General features: G+C 42.3%; 1 protein-coding gene across 1 annotated transcript; it reads right to left on the bottom strand.

Moving 5' to 3' along the window:
* Positions 1-5256: 5256 nt before the first annotated feature.
* Positions 5257-24288, bottom strand: trhr2 (thyrotropin releasing hormone receptor 2). Its single transcript, XM_072695490.1, has 4 exons — positions 24151-24288; positions 19794-20467; positions 18764-19178; positions 5257-8970 (listed from the first exon to the last, which is right to left on the bottom strand). Exons 2-4 carry the CDS (start codon positions 20183-20185, stop codon positions 8200-8202), a joined length of 1578 nt encoding a protein of 525 aa, XP_072551591.1. The 5' UTR covers positions 20186-20467; positions 24151-24288; the 3' UTR covers positions 5257-8199.
* Between the last annotated feature and the right edge of the window lie 336 nt (positions 24289-24624).

Here is a 24624-nt window from a genome sequence, read left to right as displayed (position 1 = left end):
TTCACTTAAAACAAAAATATTCATTAGGCCTTACTTGAGTCATTAGGATTATTTAGACAGGCTGAGAATTGTCCTTGAGGATCTGAAGATGGAGGTAATTAATACCTATAAAGCAAGTGAAGGATAAAAAGGTATCAAAGGGCTTTCAGCTCGCAATTTCTACTGTTTTGGAGGCAATAGGACTGTTTATACAGGTCAGGACATGTCCTTAGGAATAGTGAGGATCTAAAAATGAAGTTAATTGGTGCCTACCAATCAGGATAAGGCTATAAAAAGATGTCAAAGTGCCTTCAGGTTCCACCGTTCTAGATTTCGTTAAGTAATGGCAGTCCAGGGAGCTGTGGAAATCAATGCAAGACCTGAAAGACCAAGAAAGCTCTGCTTTGAAGTATCTGCTTTATACTGTAAGGCAAAGCAAAACCTCAAATGAAAACACTCAGGTTGAGCTAACTCAGGCGTGGTGGTGCACTATTCTACTGTGCAGTGTTGCTCGCACAAACATGATCTGCATGGACGAATCATCAGAAGAAAGCCTTACCTGCAGCCTGACTATTAAAGTCGATGTCTGAAGTCTGCATAACAACATCTACACAAGCCAGAGGCATTTTAGGAACAAGTGCTGTGGACTAGGGTACTCAATGTTATCTCCATTCTGCCTGGCAAGGGTTAAAAAATAAGATGCAGTTGATATGATGAGAGACTCCAAGCTTATTAGTATGCTATATGGACAAAAGTATTGGGACAATCACTAATTCATTGTTTCTTCTGAAATCAAAAGTATTAAAAATGTCTATCCTTCATTTGTTGGAGTAACTCTCCTGTCTCTACTGTCCAGGGAAAACTTTCTGCTAGATTTTGGAGCATTGCTGTGAGGATTTGATTGCATTCAGTGACAAGAGCATTAGTGAGGTCAGGATGTTGTTGTCCCCAACTCCCCAATTCATCCCAAAAGTGTTGGATGGAGCATTGGATCATTCCAAAGAAACACTTCTGCTGTTAAGCTTTACTCAGTTTTCAGGGTGACCAAAATTCAATTGCAGGACCACGTCTAATGCTAACGTCAATTTAACAGCAGCTGATGCTTATATTTTGCCAATGTCTTCCAAACATTTCATGCCAGTGTTATTTGGTCTTGCAGTATGGAAATCAAAATACAACATCTGCTAATCTGCTAATGCTAAACATCACAATTTTAGATGTTGGTGTGCTCTCATAGTATCACATAACCAAAATTCGACATCTGGAGTTTTCAGAGAACACAGTTCCTCTGCACCGCAGCTCAATGCTGGGGCTTTATACCCCACTAGCCAGCCCACACCTGGCATTAGGAGGCATGGTGCCAAAAGGTTCATGTTTATCTGCTCCAGAGAGTCCTATTCTATTGGCTGAACTTCTCTACAGGGACTAGACAAGCGTGTGTGTGTGCATTTGTATATCTGCTTCAGCAATGAGAGCAACTTAAAGTAGCTGAAATCTGAATGTATTCTTTAGAAGGGGTGTCCACAAACATTAGGACATATAGTGTATGTGGGAACACACTGAAGTACTGTGTGGAACAGCTTACCGGTATCTTTACGAATTTTCTTCAGCTGTTAATAAACATGGGAATGTTGTATCACTCTTTCGTTTACAATGAAAAAAATAAATCCCCATCATGACCTGAGGCCAGTTGCTCTGACTTCATAGTAATGAAGGTGTTTAAGAGGTTTGTGCAAACTCATCTGTGTAATGTCATCTCTGAGAAACTCGATCCTCAGCAGTTTGCTTACCAGGGAGGCAGAAGTGTTGGAGATGCAAAGCTGTTTTTGATAGATACCTTTCATAAGCACTTACAAGACCCTAAAGCTGGTGCTGCTTTTTGCTGACTTCTCCTCAGCTTTCACTTCTCTGCAGAGTTCTTACCTGAATCAGTATGTAGAGGATATACAGCCCTTCTGACACCACTTTCTGATGCAGAGGTTTGTGCACCTCAGGAGATCTGAGCTCTCAGATAATCTTTACCTTTAAAGTCTCAGCTCTTAATTAGCCTGTTAGGACTATAGCTTGGTCACAGTCATTGTGCAGGAAAGACCAGGTGAGGCAAATCTCACAGCTTTAGGAATATCTGACTCCTCAAACCTTCAACAAACAATCAGCAGCCATGGGCTCCTCTGAGCTGCTGCCTTACGCTCTGACCAATTAAAAAATTGATGCCCATCGTGAAGTAATTAAGAAATTACAGTTAACAGAAGGGATGGGGGTGAAGTTGAGGTCTGGAAAAGACCAAGAAACCTTTTTGAGAAAACACCTAAGTGTTATTAAGCACTGACCATGCAGGATGCCCAATACATGTTATTCAGGAACCCTTAGAAAAGCAGAAAAGTGACATAATGGTATTATAATTAATGTAATTGTGTTTAATTACTCCACCTGTTTTCAAAAGACAGTTTTCTCCCTGATCCGGAGCTTTTGGATAAGTGCAGTAAATGTCTGAAAAAAAAATATGGCCAAAACACTTTCATAGGAATGCATGGAAATGTGTCTGTAAACTTTTAATTCAAAGTAAGACTCCTCTATAGGTCACCTTTTTTTTAACTTCAGCCACCAAATTCCAAAATCACACCAATATCATAGAACTAATGATGTAGATTTACGCCTTATGCTTTTAGAACCCGTTCCGATTTTTTCCTTAAAAGTACCGGGCAGTTTATTCCCTGTAGGAATGAATGGCAGAATGTGAATGAATGACACGGTGGGCAGCTCTACGACACAGCAGCTGAGAGAACGTGCTACATCCCTTCTCTCCATTGTTCTCCAGGACTGTCTGTGCTTGGAGGAGCTTTTGGACCAACTCTCTTTTAGGCAAACGTTTGTGGACATAGCCCTATTAGAGAAACGTATTGAAGGAGCTTTTGGGCAATAGTTTGGCCACCCAGGTTTGTGGACTCAGCTCTTTTAGCCAAACGTATTGGACGCTTTTGGACCAACTATCTTTCTGATGCTCTCTGATGTTTTGGCACCCCACATTTTACCACACACCTATACCAGAGAAGCACCTTATCAACCATCTCGCAACAGCTTAGCAACCAACACCTTAACCATAACAACATTTTAGCAACCAACTGCTATACCACAGCAACATCTTAGCAATCATTAAGCAAAACTTTAGCAACAACTTCTATATCAGAGTAATATCTTAGTAACCACACCTTAGCAACTGCCTAGAAATTGCTATACCATAGCAACACCTTAGCAATCATTTAGCAAAACTTTAGCAACTAATTCCTACATCACAGCAATGCCTTAGCAGCAAAAGTAATACATTAGCAATCACCTAGCATCACCTTAGCAACCAACAGCTGTACCATAGCAACACTTTAGTAACCACCGAGCAACAGCTTAGCAACCAACAGCTATACCACAGCAACACATTAGCAAAAATTTGGCACAACCAACCAACTCCTACATCATAGCAATGTCTTAGCAACTGCCTAGCAACAGCTTAGCAACAACGTCTATACCATAGCAACTCCTTAGCCATAATTTAGCAAAACCAACCAACTCCTACATCATAGCAACACCTTAGCAACTGCCTAGCAGCAGCTTAGCAACCAACACCCATACCATAGCAACAGCTTAGCAACCAACAGGTATACCATTGCAACAATGCAACAAGAATCTTCACTTGATGCAAAGGTTCTTTACCAGCGTAGAGGTTCCTCACATTCACACATCTAGAACCAAAAGTGGTTTTCTATGGCCTGGTTCAAAGAACCATGTGTAAGAGTGAAACAGAACATTTCGGTGGTAAAAGTTAAAAGGTAAATGCTTTAAAATGAGATCTGCTTGCTTGTATTACGGCAGCTGTAGAGACGCAGACTTGTGCAATGCTTTTAGATGTCAGTGCCAGAGCTTGAGACATCAGTGTTCTCTTCTTTGCTGTACCCTGTGTGCATTAAGCGCTGCTCTCAGTGTGTGTCGTTTTGAAGACAAAAAAGTAATACAGTCAGTCACGATAAGCGGCAGCTCGCCTTGATCACAACCTCCTCTTAATCCAAGAGTCTGCGTTTGTGGCCTACGCCCGGGCTGGTGAGGGCCAATGATAAAAGGGTTGGCTCGAACACGCGCCTGACATCATCAGCAGGATCAGCGAACTAATGCCATCAGAGAGAGAGGGAGAAGAGACCGAGCCGAAATGAGAGGGAGATGGCGATAAGCAAATCTGATGGAGGGGGCTGTTGCCTCCCATTCTGAGGAACTCATCTAATTTTATCTGTCCATCTTCTCCGTCGTGGCACAACAGCTCTCGGCCCTTAGCAAGGGAGAGGAAGCAGGAGGGGGAAAGAGAGAAAGAAAGAGGCTGTTTTCAAGCCTTTTCTGAAAATGACTTTTGGCAGCGATTCATAATTGTGCGATTCGTGCAAAGAAACGAACAAAAGAGGGAACAAAAAGGGACGCTAACGATTATGATCAAACCCTGCGTAACGGATATGTGTTATTAAGTTTTTAATATGGACTGCTCGGAGGGCCAGAGGCTCACAGAGGCAGAGAGAGAGTGAGTGAGTGAGTGAGAGTGAGAGGGACTGTGGTCTGGCGCTCACGTGGGCACTGTCAGAAGCCTCATTTCATTGAATGACACCTCAGTTTTGTGATGGCTTATCAGCCGTGGGATTAGTCCCGCTACAACTGGTCGGAAATCCATTCTCGGGGGCCGTCTTATCTTCCCTGCCTACAACCCTCCAATCTAATCGTGCAAAAGTGAAGGGGAGGGGGAGAGCATGTAACCTTAGCAACCAGCTGCCAGGCTACATCTGTGCATACATTCATGCCACCTGCATCAAGTCATATTTTTATGGCAAGATTGCTATTTTTACCTTCAGATTGAAACCTGTAAACTTAGGGGCCCTTTGGAACTTCGCGCGGGGGAGATAGGGGTGGAAGGTTGTGGACGTACGTGTTTGTCGGTGGCTGAGATGAAAATACTAATTCAGAATAATAAAATGGACCGCCGCCTCCTGCCCAGACATCACCGCAACAAATAAAAAAAAAAAAAAAAAGAGGTTTTAGACTCCTTAACCAATCTGCAGCTACTGCGCAAGGCTATTTCCAGATATGTTAAAGGTTAAGAAATCCATAATAAGAAGTCCTTATTACTTTCGGGGCAAATGCAGAGTCTGTCGTAGTCATCTCCATAATCTTCATTTCAAGACACCTGGAACCAGCAGGAATAAATCAAAAGCTCGTTAAAATTTTGCACTCCGGTTTATTTCCCAGACAGTTAAGAAGCATATCAAACAGAAACAGAGAGGAGAACACAAATGTAGTCCTTTTTTATTTGATTTTTTTTTATTTTGTCCTTCTCAAAGGAGATACCGGCAGAACAGCACATGCTCACAGAACACTCACAGACACCAAGCTCTGATTCCAGACCACCATTAGGAGCTGAGCGAATATCAAGCGGATTAAAATCTGAAAAAGCCACTGCAAGCACCTTCATGCTGCAACACGCCAAGGACACCATAGCTGTCCTTTTTCCCTTTTTTCCCTTTTCAATAGCCACCACTACTTCACTTCAGCTAATAACTTTTCTTCATCATTCCGCATCATTCCTTCTCTTCTTTTTACACCATTTCAATTGAGAATCCAAAAAAAAACAAATTAAACAATTAGTTATTTAAAACAAACCAGGGGCCAAACTTTTTTACACAATATATTGACAAAAGTATTGGGACACCTGTTCATTCATTGTTTCTTCCGAAGCAAAGGGTATTAAAAAAAAAAAAAGAGTTTATCTTTTGTTAGAATAACTGTCCCTGCTGTCTATTCTATAAGATTTTGTCGCTTTGCTGTGAGGTTTTGATTGCATTCAGCAACAAGAGCATTAATGAGGTCAGAATACAGGATTATCACCAACCCCCATCATTCTTAACTCCCCAACTCTTCCCAAATATTTTGGATGAAGCACCGTCCATCATTCCAGAGAGTACAGTTCCACTGCTCCTCAGCTCTACAACTCAACCTGTAGTTCATGCTTAGCATTAGGCAAGGTGCCAATATAGTCCTGTTAATCTGTTTCAGAGAGTCATATTCTTTCGGCAATACTTCTTGACTTGTTTGGTTTGTGTGACCTGAAAGGAATAAAATATAGAGATTTTTATCTTGAAGGTTGTGATGTCGGGACAACGTCTAATGCCAACGTCAATTTAACGTAGTATAGTGGCGACAGCTAATGTTGATATTTTGTTGGTTTTAGGGTGTGATGTTAGTAATTAATCAAAATTCAACATCTTCCAAACACCTCATGCCTACGTTATTAGGTCAGGCGGAATGGAGCTAAAAAATACAACATCTCCTAAACATCTCAATGTTAACGTCCACACAACATGAAATGATAAAGTAAATTTTTTAGGAGTGTTTTCAGCCACAGTGTTGCTTGCTCTGGCCTTTAATCAAACTCTGCATGTTGCTAAACTCGCAACTACCTGTTATTTGTTTTCTTCAATTATCCTTAGATTCATAAGCGAATAACGATAACGAATTGTTTTTCATTTTCTGATTTTGGATTCTCAGCTGAATAAGAAACAAACAAAATATACAACGATTTTCCAGTTTCAGAGATAGGCTGGGTCTTTTTTTACTTTTTAAATTCTTTTTGCCTTATCCTTGTTTTTCTTCTTCCATCTTCATCAGAATTGCAATTAAAAGCTGAAAAACAGAGCTGACACATCAGCGTAACGAGCTCCAGCGCTTTCAAATCAGTCTCTTTACACTGGCACAGATTTCATTCACTGGTTATCAAATGAAATGTGGCAGTGGAGCAACAAAGGTTAAAGCAATAAGCAGGAATGAGCTGGGCCGGTGATGGACGTAGCAATACGATGCAGAAGATAAAGGCGAAGATAGAGGAGAATGTATCTCACCAGATTATCAGGCAGAGCTTCAAGTACAGCACAACCGAAATCAGATTAATGAGCCACAAAAGTGGCCGCGAATAAAAAGCAATTGCAAATGCTCGACCCGTCATCTCTATTCTCTCCCCGTAGAGAAACAGCACAATAGATGCAATGAGCTGTATAAAGCAAACACAACAGAGAACATTACTTCAGTAAAATATCAACTTACATTACAAATGATGATGCCTGATGAAGTCGTTATAGCTTCAGAAAATTACCACTTAGAACTTAGTATCTGAATATCACATTTGTGCCATGAACAAAACAGTGACTGCTTTTCTACATAAATATGAACTATCTGAAGGAGTATTATGGCACTGGGTACACAACAAAGTGCTTTCAGGGCTACCTTTCGGTATGAACGCTGTCCTAAGTGCATGACTAATCCTGTTCTGGACTGGTCTTAGATGTATGATTAATCTTGTTTACAGAGAAATCCTGGATGTACCAGTAAAACGCCGGTAGTGTAATGTGCTGTATGTAAAGTGTCTTTTGTGCTCTATATAAATAAATGGACGACTTGTTAGGAGTCCACAATAGAGGTCTGATTTGCTCTCTGGTCTGATGCGCCTCCAGTCTTCAAGTGCGGCCCAGAGAACACGGTCGTGCCTCGGGGCACAATGGCAGATGAAACAGTTGTAAAGCATCACTCTGCTTGAAGCGTGGGCTTTTATGTGGAACAAATGTCGATGCATTACAACTCGCTTCCCCTGGCCACGCTCTCTGCTTGCTCTCTGGCACCAGGCCAGCCTCTATAAATGCCTCGTGTTGGCTGCAGGGAAAACATGGATGCATGTTAGTCCTGACCTCACGCTCTGGGCTCTGTTGTCAGATAAAAGTGCCTTGTAGCAGTTTGCGGAGGAGAACATGGGCCTGTCTGTGCTTTTAAACTAAAGCGGGTTCGCTGGATTCATTAGTCTCTCTGTCTCCTCGCAGGCAGAGAGGGTGAGTTGTTTAATGCGATGTGGATGAGCAGAAAACACTGGAATTCTCTGGAAGGCTTCTGAGCCACAACAGAGAGAACAGGTGTTGCTGACGCGTCTGCCATCCAGCAAGCGCTGTAAATTATGCAGTGAAAGTGGCCCCAGTCTTCGCGTTCCACAGCAGAACTGGTGTCTCATCAGCTGGTGGGAAGACAAAGCTCTTCAGGATCCTCTCTGAAATGTGAAAACTGATCGTGAGAGGGTTTTTTGTAGTTTGCGGTCAATGAGGGCTGTAAACTGAACAAGTTTATCCCCTGTATGATGCAGGGATTTTTTCAGAGGAGCTACACTGTGCTGTGGATCAGTTCCTTACAATTCTGGCCATGTGTAGGCTTCGTCTCATCACTGGTGACCTCGGCCTTCTCTGTGCTTGAGCTTTTAAAGCCCGGCGGCACGTCAGTGGTGGCATCTTTGTTGATCTCCAAAGCCTTCCTATTATTAGTGCACTGACTCATGATCTCTTTCTCCAAGCTTGGACCATTCTCATCTTCTTTCATTCCTTTTTCACCAGCTTTAAAGTGGTCACAGTCTTTTTTCTCTGTGTTGAGGTTAGCCTCATCATTGTGACCCTCACCTGTGTCAATCATGCCTTCCTTCTCTTTGAAAACAGGCTTGTCCAGGTCAGTGCTATCAAAACACGTGCTGTCCATAGCCTCTCTCTCCTCATCCAAAGCGCTGTCTTTAGTGTGTTTCTGGTCAGCAGTGCCTGAGCTGATGTTCCTGACTGCCTCTCTGGTGCCATTGCTGATGTGAGTGGCTCGGGGGTCTCTGGCCACGCTGCAGGCCGCAGTGTGAAGTGTGGAGAGGGTGCGGTGGTGACCAGCCTGCCGCTGGCAGCGGTACAAGCCACGGAACGCTGAGCGGAACTTCTGGGACATTAGGTTGTACACCACGGGATTGATGGCGCTGTTGGCGTAGATGCACGTCCGGCAGAAGAGCAAGAACCAGGCGTCCAAGTACGGCTTGCTGACGAAGGAGTTGATGAGGACCAGCGTTCGGTACGGCATCCACAGCAGGGCAAAAAGGACCACCACCACAGCCAGCATCTTAGTGACCTAAGGAAAGTGCACAGCACAGCATAACCCTACTGTTAATATACATTCTGTGGAAAAAGTATTGAGACACCTTTTCTTTCATTGTTCCTTTTCTGAAATCAAGAGTACTTCAAAAAGAATTTGTCATGCCTTTATTAGAGTAACTGTCTCTACTGACCAGAGAAGAAGGATTTCTGCTAGATTTTGGAGCAATGCTGTGAGGATTTGATTGCATTCAGCAACAAAAGCGTTAGTGAGGTGAGAATGTTGGTTGTTCAATGTTAACTTGCATTAGGCATTGTGTACCAACAGGGTCATGTTGTTTATTTGCTCCAGAGTCCTATTCTATTGGCAATATTTAACTGCAGGGACTAGACAAGCTGTGTGTGTGCATTTACACATCTGTGTTGGTGCAACTAAAGTTAGAACAGACAGTTATTGTTTACCTTGTGTCAAATGGTCATGATAAATGGACCAATAGAATAGTCATTGCTCCAAAATGACTAAAGAATAACATCTATTTACATTGACTTTTAATAAAAGTTATGAAGGTGTTCCCCTCGTCCTGTAAAGTTGACATTTTGGAGATTCAAGGTTTTTGGGTCACAGTGATGATACAGATGACAATGAAGATATGTCAATGCAGAAGATCCAGTCAAGTCCAATCCAGTCTGATTCCCTAAAGAACCCCTTCATCACTTGAGTGGCTTCAGCATTTCTTATGCAAGTTAATTAAAGAACCGTCCATTGAAATGATCTTTAGGGAACCAAAGTGATTCTTCCACCACATTTCTCCAAAGAGCCCACTCTGGCATCTTCCTTTTTAACAGCTTCTGGATGTTGATGTATGGACTCTGACACTATATGTGACACAGACGGCAGCAAGCAGTGGTCAGGGTTGGTGAGTCAGAGATGTTTGTGAGTAATGCACACAGAAGTCTGTAAAGTCTGTTACAGAGTACTTTCCGACACTGCTAACTAAATATAACTGTGCCACTCAGTGAAAATACTAAGAGTGAGGGCAGAGAGCATTTTTCTTCATTGTTCTGCCCACTGAAGCTGAGCAATGGTCATTTTTCAAAGAGGCAATTCTACAGCTTGTATTGTCATGGCTCTGAAATTTCCCAGCAGAATATTTTTAGATGTCATGGTGGATAATGAACATCCAATTCTCAGCTTGTGCAATAACCACTGATTACTGGCTGTGATCAGCTCTGGAAATGACTCTGAGCAGCTGTCAATGACCAAAGCCATGCTGACCATTAAGTACGTCCAGAGCGCAGGGTGGAACTAAGCCGCTCAGCGTTTTAATGCGGCAACTGTGTTTCCAAATGCTATTTGTTCTATTTTCCTGACACTTGGAACGCTCTCTGACCGCTCCAAGTAGAGTTCACACGGGCTGAATTCCTTTGAGAAGATGTCTCTGAGAGGAGGCTCCAAGCTGAACTGATAACAATGACCGCTAAAGTGGTTGTCCATCTTACATCTCACCCATTGTGACTTTTTTTCAGATGACAAAAGGACTATGGAAGTAGTCTATTGAGAGGAACAGGGCACATCTTTTAAATGATGAGTATGATATTACACCTTTTACTTCAGGTAATAATCACTCTTGAGCCCTTTTTGTAGTATTAGTCATGAGCCAGGGAATGAAATTATTTAAAGGAATAATAATTTATTCAGTATTAATGTATAAACAGTAAGTATGATACATTGGTTGCAGTGAAAAATGCTATTTACCACCCTTTTATTTTGCTTCAGAAAGAAACATGGAAGTTCATGGAAACAACAATTGTAGAAGGGTAAAGACTTAACACATGTCTCCTTATAATACATGTGAAACCAGCCACTGCCTCTTTCCAGGCAGCCAACACTCGCGGGACAGTGCCAGGCCCCCAACTCCACCGAACCAGCTAACAGACACCTGTGCCAGCCAACATCGCTTAAAGAGTGATGAGGAGCGCCATCTACCCATCCAGAGAGAGAATAGCCAATAGTGCTCTCTTAGACTCCAGCCGCTGATGGCAAAGTGGCATGGCTCAGGGTTCGAACCTGCGAGCCCCAGGCCATATAGGTATAGCATAGTTATAACACTATAACAAAAACACTGTAATTTTTCCAGTCTTACTGGATACTGTTGCTCTCCTTTCATTGAGTCCTCTCAGCGTGATGTGCCGTTAGCAAGCTAAGGAGATTGTAGCCGGGATAGATCTAAGGCTTGCCTTGCCCACTCGCTTCCAAGGGTTTGTCTCTTTAAGCCAGTGCTTTCCCTTCTGTGTGTGTTTAGCTCAACTAAAGTTGTCCAGTTAGTTTTTGAGGGAAGATGTTGAAGAGAAGAGATAGTAACAGCTAGCGTCAACTATTGTTAGCTTTTAGCTACGGATGGATCCCTGTATGAGCTCGCCTTTCTGTAGATACTGGCACAGGAAAAGCTGTGGTCACTCAGCCTGGATCCTGTTACCATAACTAGCGGTAATGCACTAGAGTCTAGAGGTGATGAGCTGCTCTTCAGCATCAACAACACCACCACCACACCTAAAATGGCCAATTGCTGTTTCCCCAGCTTTTGACTAGTTTATGCTGGCGGGCTGGATGTATGCAAATTTTGGAATTAGCCAGTTTTCCTGCCCTCTTTTGGTAAAGCCATTATTTCTTTTGAAGGAGGACACAACAATCTTTGAGGCTAAGGGTATGTCACTTTCATGTATCAAACTATTTGACATTCTAGGACCCCTATAATGATCAGTTATCAGTTTCTGAAATGCCAATGATATGGCATTCCCTGAGAAATTGCACAGGCCGTTCATAGCAAGGCAGACAGATGGGATTAGCGGACCGGGATGTTTCGAACATAATTAGTCGTGTGTAATGCAGCCGCATTAAATTATGCTTAATTATTCAGGAAAATCGTATCCACGCACCTTGCCTGACTAATAAGCTTTACTGTTTGATTAGTGCAGCAGGCTACATAAGTCTGGCATGGGAGGCTTAAATGCACCTCTGCTAAATCTCTGTACAGCATACATGTCAGGGCTGTCTTTGTAAGCTTTAATTAAAAACATAAGTGGTCAGTCTTCTATTCCCAGACAGCCTGTGCATGCATAAGCATTTCTGGACATTAACAGTTTACGCCTCAGAGAGAAAAAGAGAGAGCGAGAGAGCGAGAGAGTGTGTAGCACATTGTCATACACCCTGTGGCTTTGTGGCCATGGTGACAGTGCATATGTTGGCAGCGTAGAACCCCAGGGAGGGGGATCTAATAGAATCACCGTCAGACTCCACTGTTCAGTCTTTTAGTTTTACCATTTGCAGCCAATACCGCAGCCTTCTCCCACCCTCTCAGCTCCTTTGTGTGTGTGTGTGTGTGTGTATTTTTTTTTTTTTTCAGAATAGTAAACACTTTTAACCAAATTACTTTTGGGCCTGTTCGAGCGCTGCCTCCGTTTTAGGCCTCGCTTGCGTTTAATAACGGAACAATGCCCTGGAGGAAAGACACAGTCGAACAAACACTAGAAATCTCTCTATTGACATATGAATAAAAGGACTCTCCCGAGGCTAAATGCTATTTATCATCCTACACAGGAGATAGAGTGACGACTGGCGAGAGAGGGAGTGCGAGAGAGACCTTCGACGATCGTGACAAATTCTCAGCACGACCAAGCGCCCTAATTGAGGCAGCGCGGGCCTGGGAGGAGCTTGTTTAATTAACGGAGCTGCAAGATAATGAGCGTGACTGGCAGTGACATTTCGAAAAAATACATCTGCTTATTGGGTTTCCTCATCAGCCAGAAACAAGGTCTTAACATGACACAAACAAAGCAGTCTGCTCCTCACGATTAGGTCAAATGAAGAGAGCGCGGCAGCCGTGGCAACGCCACTACCAGATCCGCAGCGCAGATAACTTCACTCAAACCTGCAGATTAAGCTCCATCCACAGTAGTTCTGTGGGCATCCTAGAGCTTACTGAACTGTTGAGATAATCGCATGATCAAAGGGGCTTGGAGGTGTGGGGGGTAAAGAAATGAGAAGAACAAAGCGGGAAAGAGAGGGGGAGAGGCCTTCTTCATGATCTCCGAGAGCAGAATCATCAGCAGCATTAAGCATACTTCAGCGAGTGCCACAAATCATATTATGCAAATCTTCTTCTCGAGTGGAGCCCTCTTGAATCTTTGAGATTTTGATCTATGCCACACACGAGCAAGCAAGAGAGCGAGCGCACACACACTTGGACGTGCCCACCAAGACACAGTGGTGCTCCCAGACATCTGCCCGCCCACGCGCAAGGTCAGGGAGAGTTCTGGGTAACTTTTCATTGAAAGAGTGACAGCTATGAGGAATTTATGACCCACCTCCATAGCCCCAAACAGTCATTAAAGGCTGGGGACTGGTGAGAAGGGGTATGAATATAGCCTTCTGTGGCTGGACTCCAACCCGGCCAGATCATTATTGCAGCCAAGCCTCTGTTTGCGGGGGCTGTCATTAAGCAAGTTAGTTTAAAATGCCTGCATAACTAAAGGAAATAGATAGCACTTCATTTCTTCTGAAGTGTGTTTATGTTTTGTGTGTGTGTGTGTGTGTGTGTGTGCAATGGGGATGGCTGTGGGTATTCAAATATATGGCTAACTAATCTTATTACTCACTTACTTCATGAGTATTTAAATAATGTAAGTGTAGCTCAGAAGTAAATTGAAATTGGGAAATATCGTAAAATGTTCAAATAGATCATGGCCTAGAACGTCAAACTTTATATTCTTCGGCATGGTTGACTAAAAAAAAAGAGAACTGACATACCATGAACCTCAAACACTAATGTTTGGCATTACCAAAATGAGAGAGCTGTAAAACAGGCCAATTCCAAAACCCCAAATTTGTTACATAATAGTCTAGACCCGTGACATTTACATACCCCCAGCCCCCTTTCAGAAAACCCTAGTCAAAGCTGCCAATTTGGTAAAATGCTACGGTCACTTCAGGAGAATATGGTGTTGCTCCTACTGGACAGCAGCTCATCACCTCCAGGATCTGTTAGTTATGTGAATACGAGTTACTACATAAACCAGGCCTCAAGGCTGTGCCAGTGTCAGCAAGAGAGGAGCTCAAACTCAGCTTGCGATGAAGCAAAAGCTGTGGAGGTAAGCAGGGATCCACGTTAGGCTAAAAGCTAATGCTAGTCGATGCTAGCTTTTACCATCTCTGCTGAAAAATCCAGCTCAGGACTAGCTTTTGCTGGTAGCTGGTTTCCGATGGTTTAAGCTGGTCATTGTTGGTCATGGTGGTTGGAAAGCTGGTCATCCAGCAAAAACATACCCTATGCTGGTAATCTAGCTACTTAGTGTATGCTGCCTTTGATTTTGGCCATGCTTGGGCTTGATGTTGGTCAACCAATTTGGTGATGCTGGTCATACAGGTCATGCTTGTCTTGCTGGTTGTTTAGTTTGGCCAGGTCAGTCATGCTTGTAAACCAGCAAAACAATGAAACAAACTGATAAGACTCAAGAAAGCTAACTCTGAGGAAACGAGTGGGGGATAAGAGCTAACATGGCGACAATTTCTTCATCTTGCTAACATGTCACGCAGAGAGGACACAATGAGAGGACAGCAGCACTAGTCAGTAAGACTGAAAAATGTGTGATTTTGTTACAGTTTAAAAATATGCATAATGTGCCGTTTCTTTGAGCTTTTCCATGCACCATTGACCAGCCAATAAGAGCACAGAAAAACTAGGAAAACTAATGGGGGGGGGGGGGGGGGGGTACATGGGATTGTTAAATGACATCTGTGGATTTACATAATGGCTGTACATAATGGATGAATCTTAAATAACAAAACACATCTTTTTGTTCTTTATTTATAACAATATAAAAAATTGATATAATATTCATCAGAACCTTTAAACACTATTTGTTTAACATTGTGGATATTTGAAATGGCTTTAGAGCAAAGGCATTACTGTAATGTCAATAGCAGTAGCTCATAGTGTGTTATGAGCTTCCCAGCTCATCCGGTGGAACAAAGACAGATAGTTCTATGATTGCGCTTAATGTCTCTGCAGGGATTCTAATAATCAGCTGTAATAAAGAAAGGTAATCAAAATGATAGAGCAGTAGAGCAAAGCTGGCAGAGTGTTCTGTTAAAGTGAGGACTAGATACAGAGCAATACCTAGGTCCTCACTTTACTCAATTTAAAGTGCCATAGAATGGGTTTATTGTGAATTTTAGTTATATTTATGTTATTTTGTTGCAGAATAAAAAAAAACTGACTTTCCATTTACACAAGGGCTTGTAGAAAAAAAAAAACATTAGCCCTGCTTTTATTGGCTGGTTTACGTTACTACCTCAGTGTCTACATAGCAAAGTATACCCTTGCCTAGCCTTGCCTAGTCATCTCAGTGTCCTCGAGGTGTCCAGTCGGCACCCATGTGTGGTTATGCTGAAGAAATCATAGCTAAGTTTCATGTTTACCCTAGCACCTGCTGGACAATGCTCTGGTTGGTGTTAGCTTTTAGCCTTTTTAACCGCTCCCCCTTATCCTTGTAGTACGATGCGGCCCCCACTTTTAGTCAGCCATTCCGGATGGCCCTTTTCTCTCCACCGGTCGGCCAAGGGTTAACTTTTAGCCTCTTTAGCGTTGCTTGGATATTTCCCTGACGCAGTTGTTTCTCTTATCCTTGAAGGGTTTTCACTAGTGTATAGTTTGGAGGCTTAAATATACCAAGTCTAGACTGTCATGGCACAGTCTTGGGGTTTTGGTATTGTCATTGTTTTACAGCTCTGTTTTGATTACACTGGAGTTTCTTTTCAATTAAGAGACAGCAATGTTTAAGATTCTGGGTTTCTTTGTCAGTTCCATGTAAGGAACTTTTTTCATCCAACTATGCCAAGATGAATAAAGCTTTCCATTCTACGGCATCTTTCAGTCGATTGATGGTGCGTTTGAGTGTTAACAATATTAAATGATCTTGCCATTGCTTCTGTTTTCCAAGACTTTCTACTAATGAACTGTGGCGAAATGTTAGTTGCAGTTCAGAAAGGATTATACGACATTTGAAGCAACTCAGTGCCAACACTGCGTGGAACTGTTCAAGTGGAAGTAAAGGAAGGAGGGAGGGAGGCTTCTGCTACTATGAGGGGAGTAAACAGAGTGCAGCCAGAATGCAGGCTGCTGCAGTGGCTACACTCTTTCAATAAGAGCAGCACTACGCTCTTCCCTGCAGACATGGCTGTTCTGGGTTGAAGTGTTGGGTTACAAAGAAGGAAGCTAGAAGTCTAATCCTCTTTGGTATTTTATAATGTTTATGCTTTCAAATTCTTTGAATTGCTTTTTTGAAGCTGTTTTAAATTAAATGACTTAAGTGAGGAATTACTCCTCACTCAGAACTCATTGAAAAATGCAGAGGAATTCAATCAACGTATAAATTCTCTAATCATTTATTTGTCACTTTTGTGTTTGTAAGTAAATTAGATATTTTAACATCATTTGAAAAAGAAAAAAATATCTTTGCAGATTAGCTGTTTTGGTAAAAACAATGGAAAACAAATGTATTGTGCTGACTCAAACCTGTCGGTACATAATATCATTCATGTACAATTATAATGAAAGTTATATATGAAATATATATGAAAAGTCTATGAAAGCTCTTGACCAGCTCTTGATTTTGGTCATGCTTGGTCTTGCTGGTCATACAGGTCACCCTGGTCTTGCTGGTTGCTTATTTCAGTTCGGTTGGTCATACTTGTAATTACATATATAATATAATATAATATAATATAATATAATATAATGATGTAAAGTATCATTATAATTAAAGTATAAAGTATAATTCCTCTCAAATTAACACATGGGTTAACCATGTGGGACAAAGTCACTTTATTTATGCACCTTTATAAAAACCCTTTCTGATTATTATTAATAATATTATTAATATTAATACTGAAAGGGTTCTAATCTGTTTTTTGGGGGAAATGTAGACATGTAGTCATTGTGTTTTTGAGTATTCTGTACAGATAAACAGGGCAAGGCTGAATTATTCAAGAGCCACAAACAAAGTCTGTCTTTGTTTTTTTGAGGAAGTGATGAGTAAGACAAAAGTCTTAGGAGATCTATATACAATATTCATGGCAAACACTGAGGAGACTGGCTCTGTATGTATAATTTACAAATCAGAACCTTGCATTTTTAACTGCACCTTGTTTTTGTGGCCAAGGAAAATACCAAAAGACAACCCCCTCCGCCTGGTGATATTTAACAGAGCTAGCCCTATGTTCTGCTCATGAAAAAAAACTGTCCTGTGACAAGTTGTTACAGCTAGAGGATGACAGCAGTGCCCTGCATTTGTCCTTTAGGGAACTCTCACAACCAGGAGAAAATGCTCTCTTAATGAACCCAGCATGGCAAGTGGATTCTTGCTGTGAATTCTTGCAATCTGTACAGCACATACATGACCTAACTTAACAAAGCCAGCGGGTGTAGTGAAGTTATTTTTTTATGCTAGAGGTGTAGCGATACACAGAATCCAATATTATATGGTGGTGTCTTTATACAAGACATTGTTCAATACAGCAAAAGAAGGGCCTGCAAATGTGCCTTGTGTTCATGTGTTAAAGATGCTATAGAATGCATTGATGTCTACATGCCTGTATAGAAGGTATGGGACTTTGGTTGAGAGGGGTGCCCAGATGCAGATGCAGTTTTACATGCCTATTTACAACCATGTGATTTGACTTTTTTATGGTGGGCTCTTGAATAATGTGATGATCTCTGCTCTGATTGGTTGGTTTACAGCAATGCACTGCCATGGCTCACACAAAAGCGACATACAATATATGGACAAAAGTATTGGGACACCTGCTCATTCATTGTTTCTTCTGAAATCAAGGATATTAAAAAAAGTTCATCCTTCTTTTGACAGTGAACTTTGTCTCAAACTGTCCAGGGGAAACTTTCTACTAGATTCTGGAGGATCTGATTGCATTCAGCCACAAGACTGTTAGTGTGATCAGAATGTTGGATGATCACCACCAGCACCTACCTCCCTAATGTATTGTATGCAGCACCATCATTCCAGTTTCACTGCCCCACAGCTCATTACTGGAAGGCTTTATACCCCTGTAGTCCATACCTATAATGTCTCTACAGGGACTAGACAAGCTATGTGTATACATCTGCACATCTGTGTCCAATCAGCAATGGAAGCAGCTTAAAGTAGCTGAATGCATTCCCTAGAAGGGGTGTCCACAAACATTTGGACATAAAGTGTAGGTTAACAGTGTTACACATTTGGTGATATACTATATATCTATGTGTGATATACTACGTAGTTTATGATATACTGTATATAAACTATGATATAAAACCATATAGTTCAAATGTTTGTGGACACCCCTTTTAATGAATGAATAAAGTTACTGTAAGTTACACACATTGATGAAACAGATGCACAAATGCATATATGCAGCTTGTCTAGACCCTGTAGAGTACTGCCAATAGAATAGGACTCTCTGGAGCAGATGAACATGAACCCATTCGCACCATGCCTAATACCAGGGGCGAGCACTGAGCTGTTGAGCGTTGGAACTGTGTTATCTAGTATGATGCCGCTCCATTCAGTACTTTTGAGATGAGTCAGGGGGTCCTGGATGAGTTGGGGTGGTGATCATTCAACACTCTCAACACAGTCATACCAACAAATACAGTTTAAATTTGCAGGTGTCCCAATACTTTTGTGCATATAGTGTAATTATCTGTTTTCATATTGAAGCTTTGTTTTGTATTAATTGAACTGTATCTCAACAAAGATAAAGCACACACACACACCTGCTTTCGAGACGATAGGGCACTCTTGGGCCTCCCCTGGCGACCTTTGGCTGCATCTACCGGCTCCTTGCAGCTCCGCCTGAGGGTGGTGGCAGCGGTGGTGCCGGAATCGGGTGGGTGGGGCAGAGGACTCAGGTAGAGGATCCGTGCAATGAGGCCGTAGAGGGCGATGGCCAGTAGCAGTGGGATGACGTAAAAGATGGCGAAGTCGATGAGGTAGATAGGCAGGTAGAGGTCCCGGGAGACGCGGTAGCCACACTGCACCCGCCCGTCACTGTTCACCTGGATGTCCACGAGGAAGAGCCAGAGCATGCAGTAGACGCAGGTAAAGGCCCACACACCTGCAATGATGCGCTTGGCCCTGGAGACCGTGCATACTGTCTGGGCCCTCATCGGGTGACAGATGGCTATGTATCTGGGGCGAGAGGAGAGAACAGACAAGAATAATAATTGACGCACAGTTGACTTACTATGGCAGGTGTGTGCGCATGGATGAATCCACTGTGATGTTAAATTTGGCAAGAACCTGGAGATACAATACGTAAGACCAGACAACCATGTTCACCATTTGTGTTTCTAGTGATCGAACATACACAGTGACAGCGAGCACACATGCCTGGAGCGGTGGGCAGCCCAGGGGAGCAGAGAGAGTGAAGAGCTTTGCTTAAAGGCCCTACAGGGGCAGCTTGCCGAGCCTGGGTATTAAACCGCCTGGGCAATCATGATACAGAGGTTACTAGAGATGAACTGATCCGACTTTTTCTGTTCCAGTACGATACTGATACATAAACTCTGTGTATACACGATACCATTGTTGAATTAATAAACCATATCAGGATTAGCTAAACTGCTATTTATTTGTCAATAAAATAAATAACTGTGCTGGAGCTTGGCACAGTCTTGTCTGGGCACAGTACTTTTATTCTATTCAAAGTCTGTGGGACCAAAAACAGAGCAGGCTGCTGAAGGCGATGTGTGTGAATTGAGCTGTTTTTCCAAGCTAATACATAAATACACCTCTACAACTCACCTCTCCACGGTGAAGGCCGTGATGGAGCAGGAGGACACATTGATGCCCAGATACTGCAGGTAGGTGATGCCCAGACACCCTGCATGGCCATACACCCAGGTGGCCATCAGGCTCTCAGAGATATTGGGCAGCCCTGCCGCCACCAGCACCGTCAGGTCCGCCACGGCCAGGCTCACCAGGTAGCAGTTAGTGGGTGTTCGCATGTGTCGCGTGGTCAGAACCACCAGGACCACCATGACGTTGCCAACGATTCCCACGCCGCACACCAAAAGCACCAGGAACACGGACACAGTCTTATACTCCAGAGACTCGGACACTCGGTCCCCGGCGCCCAGCAGGGAGATGTTGGAGACTGGGTTGCTGTCCACCTTGGAGCTCACGTTTTCCACCATGTTTTTAGAGCTTGTGTGCTTGCGTTCGTGTGAGGATTCAGTTCAGGGGAAGAGGAAGGGAACGTCTTTTTAAAACCGGTCTTGTGCGTTTTGCTTGAGTCGTACGACGGCAGTGCTTTCCTTTGTTGACCTCCCTTTCATTATTTCCTGGTAGATTGCTATAATTCCATTAACGGAGACACATTTGAATGCCGAAGCCGAGTCTCTTGTTGGCTTGTAGGCCTTGTTTTTTTTTTTTCCTGTTGTTGCTTCTTAATGCAATTGTCCATCCGATCGATCCCCCTGAAAATAGAGATTGCAATAGTCAATTGGCAAAATGCCAATCTCCAACACCGTTAAGAGGATTTCGCCATCCTGTGCTAATTGCTCAATAATTGCACGCGTGTCCATCTCTTCTGGCATATGTAGATAAGTGCTGTACGCATGACAGTGGATGGCAGACCTTCTCTAGCTTGCAGCCAGTTGAAACAGCACTGATTAAAAAGTCACAATGTGGGCATAACATCTAACATCTCTCTCTCTCTAGCTCTATCTCTCTCTGTCTCATACTTTCTCGATGCTTCCCTCAACACCTGCTGGGGTCACAGAGTGTTTTTTTTTTCCCCAAAGAAAACTCTTCACATATTATCAACCTGTACCGATGATAAACTGCCACAGCTAATTATTCAAATGAGACATTTTAGTGGTGCGCTGCATTAGAGGCTGCAAAGCACAAAAAAAATCTTGAAGGTTTTAAAAACACAGAGCTGCCGCTGGCAATCTGCTCGCTACAGCTGTAGAAATCAAATGCAACTGTTTTTGCAAGTGTTTACACTCAGGGGGGTGAACGCAGTGAATGTGGCCCTAATGCAAACATTGGGAAGTCCATAGTACTAATACACCCAAAGAAAACATGCTTAGTCAAGAACAATAAAGTTTTCTGATTCATTTAGGCTTATTAATACTCTCTGGCATCCTGACATCTGTTGCTCGTGTCAGCTGCCTCTGCACCTCGACTCTGGGGCGCTGGTAAATAAATTGAGGTGGACGCGAAATGAAAAGTAATTTAATCCATGCCTGTGTTCTCTGCATCTCCGTCACCTTTAAAAAAGATGGAGAACGAAATAAACAAACAGAAACCTTCATCTCATACGACTTGGTTTTCTCATGATGTTGCACTCGGGGGTGGTGCACGTATTGCGCAGCAGCTCCCTGGGTTTTGAGTAATGTGTTGGGAAGGGAGAAACAGGTGTGTGTGCGCAGACTCCCTCCATCAGCTCTGTGTAAAGACCAAGGCTGCAGTTACATTTGACATGCCTTGATACACTAACTTAAAATGAACCATGTCAAAGGAAGATGGGTATTAGAGGGACAGATATAATGGGACATTGTGCCACTGTGTGTAACCTTTCATTCACTTTACACTTTACAAAAGTCTAAACAAAGAACTAAAGTCAAGGTTCCTGAAGGAAAGCTTCAGGTTATTTTGAAATAAAAGCTACACGCTAAAGCAGGACTTGTTAAGAAATGCTCCTGCTTTATCAGAACCTCTTGCGCTTGTGCTAAACGCGCTCATTAAGTCAGCAGCTGTCCTTTAATGAGCGTTTTCTTGCAGTGCGGTGATGTCGAGCCTGATTCACACACTGGCATTGATGGTGAGGGCCAGGCGCGCAGATGAGAGCCCGCGATATGAATTAAGCTGTCAGTCACTTGGTCAAGCTCTCCTCAGTGAGTCGATCCCAAGCAAAATCATAAAGTCAGGGAGCCATTCAAAGACCTCTCTTGTCTGTCCGTCTACACATTATCCATATATACACGCAGACTATCTATATATGGATAATGTCTGTGTATAAATGGACAAAAGTATTTGGACGCCTGCTCATTCATTGTTTCTTTCAAAATCAAGGGTATAAGGCTGTATATAAGGCTTTTATTGGAGTAATTATCTCTACTGTCCAGGGAAGGCTTTCTGTAAGATTGGATTGGAGGTGAGGACGTTAGATGATCACCACCCTACCTCATCCTCAACCATCATTCCAGAGAACACACTTTCACTGCTACACAGCTTAATGCTGGGGTGGCTTTGTACTCCTCTCCCCCAGGACTGGAATTTTACTTTGGCATAGTACTTTTCTACAGGATCTACATTTTTTTCACCAATTTTCACTTTTTTGACATACTGTAAATTCAAAATATTATAATGAACGGACCAACAGAAATGCTCCAAAATGACTTCCAAGAAAACCTTTTTTTACACTAACATCCACTGAAAGTTCTCCTGTAAAGTTAGCATTTTGTAGATATGATTTCTTTTCAGTGACAGCAACAACATACAGTACTGTGCAAAGGGTTTAGGCACCTGTAAAAAACCTAGTTATCTAGTAAAACATAAATACAAACAACAATGATGCAAAATGTACTACTTTTACATCCCTGTGCATCTCCAGAGCTCTATTCATGGGAGTCAGTACTGGTAACTCAGTGCTGAACAGTGCTAAATCGGTTGAGCTGCTGATGGAATTGAACTTTGTTCTACTTTCTTCAAAATGAGACATTCTTGATATGTTTTACTGTATCTGTGTTTACCTGCATCTGTTCTAATGCGTTTACAAGCAAAAACTCTCTTACTGCTGAGATAAATGCTTTTTAGGTGTCTAAAACCTCTGCACAGTCCTGTATACAGTTGTCCTTCCTTGGAGCACCTTTGGTAGGTACTGGTACTGACCACTGCATACTGGGCACACCCCACAAGACCTGCCTGATGTTTTGGAGATGTTCTGACCGAGTCTTCTAGCCGTCACAATTTAGTCCTTGTCGCTTGCTTATTTTTCCTGTTTCTAACATGTTCAAACTTAAAGAACTGACTGTTCACTTGCTGCCTAATATGTAGGTCCCACCTCTAGACAGGTGCCACCAGAACCAAATAATCAATGTTATTCAGTTCACCGGACGGTGGTTTTAATGTTATGGCTGATCACTGAATGTGTCTCTTAGCTCTCTGTGTTTACGTATGTATGTCTCAGTCTGTCCTTTTATTTATCTCTCTCTTTCTACGTCTGTCTGCCTCTATCTCTCTCTCTCTCTCTCTCTCTCTCTCTCTCTCCCTCTTTCTCTCTCTGCTGGTCTGTCTGTCTGTCTGTCTCTGCATCTGTCTTTCTGCTCTTCTCTCTAACTGTGTCCTTCTCTGTAAATGCATATCTATATTTCTTTCTGTCTCTCTCTCTCTCTTTTTGTCTATCAGGCTGTCTGTCTGTACATGTCTGTCTCTTTAATGACGTGTTTGGTGAGCTAGTAATATGATTTTACTTTAAAAGCTTCATTTTTCGTCTCTTTGCTGGGGACAAACATTAGGAACACTTTCAAGAGTTGACTATTAATATTAATATATTTGTCATTATTCATAACAACAACAAAACAGCAACGATAATAATAATAACAACAATAACATGATAATTAATAAATACATTATTATTATTATTATTATAGATGATAATAATAACATGTTAATTAATACATACATTAATAATAATAATAATAATATTAATAATAATAATAATAATATGAGCGGTCAGTATAAACGTAATGCGTAATTACGCTATTCTAAGCCATGAGTTTTAAGGAACATGCAAAACTCTCTACTAATTCAGATAGAGCCACATTTCTTCGTGTTTGTCGCTTGAAATAAAACAACTTTTCAGAAACTGATATAATTTTAGATATTTTTTAGTAAATGCACACATTTCAGAATCAGAACAGTCGCATATCAACTCCACGATATAGCTATTTCCCTTCACCCTCACCCAAAAAGTCCCTGCTAACCAAGACAGGAGCAGGACGTGTTTTATACAAACAATATAGCGAGAGAAATGATTTCCACAGACAACTAGATAGCTAACTAATAAATAATAATAAATAAATAAATAAAAATAAATAATAATAATAAATAGCTAACTTCAGAGTAGGTCCAGTGAAGACGCGTCTCTTACCATTTCCCTCTTTTTGGTTTGGGACTCATCCACTCCGTCCAGAGAGAGCTCTGTCATGTGGTGTCGTGTCGGCTGTGAAACGCAGGTGTGAGGGTAAGGAAAGATGTCTATTACCGGTCAAGGTAAGAAAGAGTGAGTCTTCCAGCGGGCAGCAGCGGAGTGGGGAGTCAGCGCGCTCCTGAAGCCGCTCTGTTGCGCGGGGACTAGCGGAGCGCGCTCTCGCTGCAACAGCGCCCTCTAGTGTCTGCGCTCCCCCAGCGCCGCACTTCATACAACTATACAACAAATATTTCAGCTCTGTTTTTTTATTGTCCATTTTAAAAGTGTAAAAGCGCACGGTAGGCACACACATCACACGGGTGTGCATATAGCTACATGTGTGTGTGTGTGTGTGTGTGTGTTTCAGATTATTTTTTGCCGTTTGTTTGTGAATGCCGAGCTTAGCCTCGTGTCGTATTTTGATGACGTTAGTGT

This window comes from Salminus brasiliensis, chromosome 13 (assembly GCF_030463535.1).
Source record: "Salminus brasiliensis chromosome 13, fSalBra1.hap2, whole genome shotgun sequence".
Classification (NCBI taxonomy): Eukaryota; Metazoa; Chordata; class Actinopteri; order Characiformes; family Bryconidae; genus Salminus; species Salminus brasiliensis.
This window is presented reverse-complemented; position numbering and strand designations above follow the sequence as displayed.

Coding starts and splice junctions, on each gene's coding strand:
- trhr2 (XM_072695490.1), bottom strand. CDS start 20,185: ATGGTGGAAAACGTGAGCTCCAAGGTGGACAGCAACCCAGTCTCCAAC. Junction 19,179..19,793: donor ACGGCCTTCACCGTGGAGAG/GTGAGTTGTAGA, acceptor CTCTCGCCCCAG/ATACATAGCCATCTGTCACC. Junction 8,971..18,763: donor CCCTATCGTCTCGAAAGCAG/GTGTGTGTGTGT, acceptor CACTTTCCTTAG/GTCACTAAGATGCTGGCTGT.